The sequence below is a fragment of the Onychomys torridus genome, unplaced genomic scaffold (genome assembly GCF_903995425.1).
Source record: "Onychomys torridus unplaced genomic scaffold, mOncTor1.1, whole genome shotgun sequence".
Classification (NCBI taxonomy): domain Eukaryota; kingdom Metazoa; phylum Chordata; class Mammalia; order Rodentia; family Cricetidae; genus Onychomys; species Onychomys torridus.
In genome coordinates, this window is record NW_023412645.1 from 10,539 (window position 1) to 16,426 (window position 5,888).

At 40.1% G+C, this 5,888-nt stretch overlaps 1 protein-coding gene across 1 annotated transcript; it reads left to right on the plus strand.

Moving 5' to 3' along the window:
• Nucleotides 1–2,514: 2,514 nt before the first annotated feature.
• On the plus strand, nucleotides 2,515–5,486 carry LOC118575739 (C-type lectin domain family 4 member A-like; the record flags this gene model as incomplete). Its single annotated transcript, XM_036176160.1, has 3 exons — nucleotides 2,515–2,679; nucleotides 4,027–4,139; nucleotides 5,311–5,486. Coding segments are annotated over 3 exons (420 nt in total), but the record flags the coding sequence as incomplete, so codon positions are not given.
• Between the last annotated feature and the right edge of the window lie 402 nt (nucleotides 5,487–5,888).

A 5,888-nucleotide genomic window follows, 5' to 3' on the forward strand; every position in this document is an offset into this window, starting at 1 on the left:
CCTGTATCATGAATGCAAATTACTTAAAGTTTTTCTATTCTTTTATTTATCATCATCATTATTATTATTATTATTATTATTATTATTATTATTATTATATTTGTGTTTTAATTTTTCACATTAGCCATGGATTCCCAAGTCCTCCCCCATCCCATCCCTGCCCCCACCTTGTCCCCATCCCATCCCCTCCATTCCCATGTCTTCCAGGGCCAAGACTCCCCTGGGGATTCATTTAAACCTGGTAGATTCAGTACAGGCAGGGCCAGTCCCCTCTTTCCAGGCTGAGCACAGTGTCCCTGTGTAATACCCAGGTTCCAAACAGCCAAGTCATGCACTAAGGACAGGTCCTTGTCCCACAGACTGAATAGTTCAAGCTATTCAATTGTCCCACTTATCCAGAGGGCCTGATCCAGCTGGGGGCTCCACAGCCTTTGGTTCATAATTCATGTGCTTCCATTCATTTGGCTGTTTGTCCCTGTGTCTCTCCAATCTTGGTCTCAACAATTCACACTCTTATAATCTCTCCTCTTTCTTGACATTTGGACTCCTGGAGCTCCACCTGGGGCCTGGCCGAGGATCTCTGCATCCACTTCCATCAGTTATTGGATGACAGTTCCAGCATGACCATTAGGGTGTTTGGCCATCTGATCACCAGACTAGGTCAGATCAGGCTTTCTCTCAACCATTGCCAGCAGTCTACAGAGGTTGTATCATTGTGGATTTCTGGGGAACTCTCCAGCACTCTGCCTATTCCTGTTCTCATGTGATCATCATTTAACATGGTCTGTTATACCTTGTTCTCCCTTTCTGTTCTTGATTCAGCTGGGTTCTCCTGCTCCCCTAAGCTTTCTTTCTCTCCAACCTTGCCCTTCATTACTCCCACTGTCATCCAGGTTGTTCATATAGATCTCATCCTTTTCTCTGTCATTGGGTGATCCCTGTGTCTTTCCTAGGGTCCTGCTTTCTAAGTAGCCTCCCTGGAGTTGTATAGCAGTCTAGTCATCTTTGTTTTACATCTAGTATCCTCCTATGACTAAGTACATGCCATGTTTGTCTTTCTGAGTCTGGGTTACCTCACTCAGGATGAATTTTTTTCTAGATCCATCCATTTGCCTGAAAACCTCATGATGTGGTACATATACACAAAGGAGTACTACTCAGCAGAGAAAAATTGATCTTTTTCAAATCCATTTTCCACACTGTAATTTTGAAAGGATGTTGCTACATGTAGCCCACACTATGGTAGAATATTGTGTTAAGTTTCTCAAGAGACAGAATAATGAATGTATCTGTCTATATCTATCCAACTTCTTTATTGTGGTGCACAATATTCTTTGTCATATGAGCCTTGTTTACATTTACCACTAAAAATGTAATTTCTTAGTTCTTCACTGAAGAGTGCATGATCTGGACATTCATTCTTCATCTCCTCCTGTTCTGTGTTTGCTTTCTCATCCCTGACATCCTTGGTATCGATACAAGCACATAGCGATATATAAGAGTTTGTGAATATAACTCTGTGTATCTGCCACAATGTGCTTCTCAATTCTTTGCTTTATTTTTCATATATTTTACACCTCTCTTTATTTGGTATAGGCAGTTAAGGATCATGAAGGGAGACTGTATTTATTTGTTTATTTCTGTTTTGTCTCTGTTATTCAACTCGATTTCTATGATTTTTGTTTCTCCTGATTTCTCTGTCACTTCATTGTACTGCATTAAAAAAGGCCTATTTGATCAATTTTTTCAATTATGAAATGGAAAAACACATGATTACAGATAGAAAGAGTTATGTTTACAACACATTTCATCCTTTGACTCATCAATTTATTCTCTAATATTTTCCCTGGGACACAATTAACTAGTGTAGACAAAGTTGATCTGTTGCCATTATTCCTAATAGGGGTATAAAGAAAAGCAATGCCCTAAAGGAACTGGCAAAAATTGCATCTGTCAAAAATATATCCATATATGAGTGTAATAAAACACTATGCAATGATTAAAATGATGTTTTCAAAAATAAAAAAGTTGTATTTATACACATTGGGTTTTTATAATTTTCACTTTCTTAAAGCATTCTAGTTTACTTTTATTTCTAGAATATTTGTAATATGTCATGAAGTATTTTTTATCATCATTGACTGATAAATTGTCACAATTTTACTACCATGATTTCTGACATGTATTATTTAAATCCAACATATAAAACTATGAAATTTTCTGGATCTTGGTATAATGAGTTATATCAAGAACTAAACTATCATTTAGGGATCCAGACAGTTTGGCATTACGTCCTCAGTGTCTGGGTGTCCATGACACTCTGTTTTCCTGACAACACCCCAGTAGGACAAAGGGGCCCTGATGTTAGTGTAGATAGAGGTAGACTGGGGTTGTTTGGCATCTGAATTGGGAGGGCTTCCTTGCTATATCTGGAGAAGTGTGGAGTCCCAGCGTCCATGTGGTCTCCACATCAAGCAGGTTTTAAAATGACTTCATTTTGTACTTACATTTCTGTCTTCTCCCCAGAACAAAGTCTGGAGCTGTTGCCCAAAGGACTGGAAACCATTTAGTTCCCACTGCTACTTCACTACAATTGATCCTGCATCTTACAACAAGAGTGAGGAGAAGTGCTCCAGCATGGGTGCTCATCTGATGGTGATCCACAGCCAGGAAGAGCAGGTGCATCCTGGGACAGAGTGGGGCCTGGGCCTGGCCTGGTGTCTGCCTCTTTTTACTAAGAGGGAGTTTTGTTGACATGGGTATTACTGATGTGGAGGAGGCCTTTCCACCAGGTAGCTGGAAAGGATGCTTCAGCCTTGGCATTCTCCACCTTGCCCCTTGCTTCAGTGAAGCTAAACAACCCACAAGGAACTGTGGCAACAGAAATGCAACACCTGTGGGTGGAGGGAAGGATGAAATGTTTCTGCTGGAAAGAGCAGTTTGTGATTCCAGCACTCTAAAGCTTCCTGTAGTACCCACTGCCTAACAGATCAGGGCACAGAACTGACTAGGGAAAGGAGGTCAAATCAGGAGAGTCAAAGTCAACCATCAGAAATGAAATATCTGAGGTAATGAATAGAGAATAATTTAATCTTCTAAATTCTCTCATGCACAACTTTTAAGAATGGGGCTGGGTTCAATCCAAGATTGCAAAAAACACAGGGACAAATAGCCAATTGAAAGAAAGCACACAAATTATGAACCAACAGCTGTTGAGCCCCTAGCTAGCTCTGACCCTCTGGATAAGTGAGACAATTGAATAGCTTGATCTGTTTGGGAGGCACCCAGGCTGTGGGACCCGGACCTCTCCTTAGTGCATGAGCTGGGTGTTTGGAACCTGGGGCTTACACAGGGACACTTCGCTCAGCCTGGAAGGAGGGGACTGGACCTGCCTGTACTGAATCCTCCAGGTTTAAATGAATCCTCAGCGGTGCCTTGATCCTGGAGGAGATGGGAATGGAGGGGAGGGAATGGGGGGAGGTGGGGTGGGAGCGGGAGGAGGAGGACATGGGAACCCATGGCTGATGTATAAAATTAAAACACATAATAAAACATAATAATAAAGAATGGTGCTGGGGAAGAAAAGAGGGGGTGCATCTGAGATGAGGATTCCTTATGATCATGGACAGAGAGTGTTTCCAGTGTGATGGAAATCAGGCCCCTGAGTGATGACCTTGTGTCCTGGTCAGCTGGAGAGATGGCACTCCTGGGGGTGGGGGTGGGTCTTCTATTCCTTGACCCTTTCTTTGTCTTCTCATCTCCATGTGACCAGAAAAAAGTCAGTCAAAGTATCACAGTGTACCTCTAAAATGTGTAATTAAGGTGTATTACTCTAAAATTTCAGAAATATTTAAAGGCCTGGAGGAATGAAATAGCACTTGATTATTACATATTTACATAGGTGCATCATATTGGACATACAATTTTGTATAGTTAAATTAATTTTTAAAAGATCTTATAAAAATTCTATAACAGAAAAAGAAATACTTCATCCAGGCTGAATGCTGTATCTTTCTTTCCTCTTAGGATTTCATCACCAAGATCCTGGATCCTAAAGCTGCTTATTATATTGGTCTTTTGGATCCAGGTCGTCGACAGTGGCGATGGGTTGATCAGACACCATACAATGAAAGTGCCACGTGAGTCTAGAGTTTCCTAGAGGAGTCCTGGGTCCTGTAGCATGAGAAGACTTTGGGGTGTTCCAGCTGTTGGTTATGAAACTAAAACAGCTCCTGGTGTGAGTGCTGGGGATGGAGTTACTTTATCCCCATTTCCTCATCAGGGAGTCCTGTGACACATGTCACTGATACTCCAGGAGAGATGAGGAAACTGAGTTTGAAGAGTGTAGGGTGATAAGTATCCAGGGAACCCAACCAAGGTGCTACACCATGGTGGGTTTTATTATGCTTTCTGTCACTCTCCATATTTAACAATAGGATTTAATTTATTTTTATTTGTGTGTATATTTATGTCTTTCTGTGTGTCATGTGTTTGTTGGTGCCCATAGAGCCCTATAGTGGGTGTGGGATTCTCTGCAGCTAAGGTCACAGGTGGTATGACTACACCAATATGTATTCTGGGAACACAAATGCCATGTTTTCTGGAAAAGCAGCCAACACTCTTAATCTCTGAGCCATCTCTACAGTGTTCATTTATATCTTTATAATAAAAATTAATGTCAAGTTCATTACTGATTATTTCTCTTAAATCAAAAGCCATCAATCTCATATCTTTATGTGTCATATTTATGAAATTATTTAAAAACTCTAATACCTTTGTATGTTCCCATATTCTATCCTGATTTCTGTTGTGAGAAATAGGTAGTAATGTTATTCTCATCCTCAGTCTTCAGAGAATAAAAGTAGAAATCCAGGATATTAAATTACTTGTTCTAGATGACAGAAATACGAATATTATCTAACTATTTTGAGTAGTTCTCCAGTCTCTAAAATAAAACGATTGTAAAATGGCAAAAAACCCTTTATTAAAACATGAGATTAAGGAGAGACCTTTTTTAACATATAAATAAGCAGATGGAATGATAGTCCCCAGGTACCAAGATCTATGGATGAAGTAGCCTCTGGGATGTGTTCTAGGAGAACAGTTAAGTAACAGGCTAAGAGAATATTGAGTGCAGTGGGCCCTGATTTCCAGGGACATGTCAGACATGGATGGTGGAGAACGGTTGATTTGTACACACCTGAATCTGATTTCCACAAACTACCACCATATCCCGAGGCTTGCTTACTCTTGCTCTCTCTTTCCCAGCATCACAGTGGAAACACCCTGACGCTCTTTCCTCCCTTCCAGGTTCTGGCACCCAGGGGAGCCCAAAAGTGACCATGAACAATGTGTTATAGTACATCATCTAAATTCTGGTTGGGGCTGGAATGATGTCCGTTGTAATGATAAACAGAAGTCAGTTTGTCAGATGAAGAAAATATACTTATGAATTAATCATTCTTCATGGACATGGGATTGCCTTTTTATCCAGCATTTCTCAGACACCTAGAAAGATCTTCTTGTGGAAGAGATGTCCATAAAAATTTAGGTAGGCAGCCAACAATTTTACATATGATAATACTTATTCACATATATACTTATTTATTCATCCTTTACTCTTTTATATAATGAGAATTTCCCATATATCAGAGACTCTACAGGATCCGTTTTCTGCATATGCGGAAGCATACCAGCTTTTCTGTACATTCGTAGGATCCCAAAGTTGTATTTGATGATAGAATTGTAGGGTATGGTCCCTCTACCCATCTATCTCTCTCTTTGTTCCTCTGTCTTTGGATTTATTGATGTATAATTGACAAATAAATCATGAATATTTACATTACACTGTCTTGACTTGATATGGAAATGTATTGGGCAATGGCTAC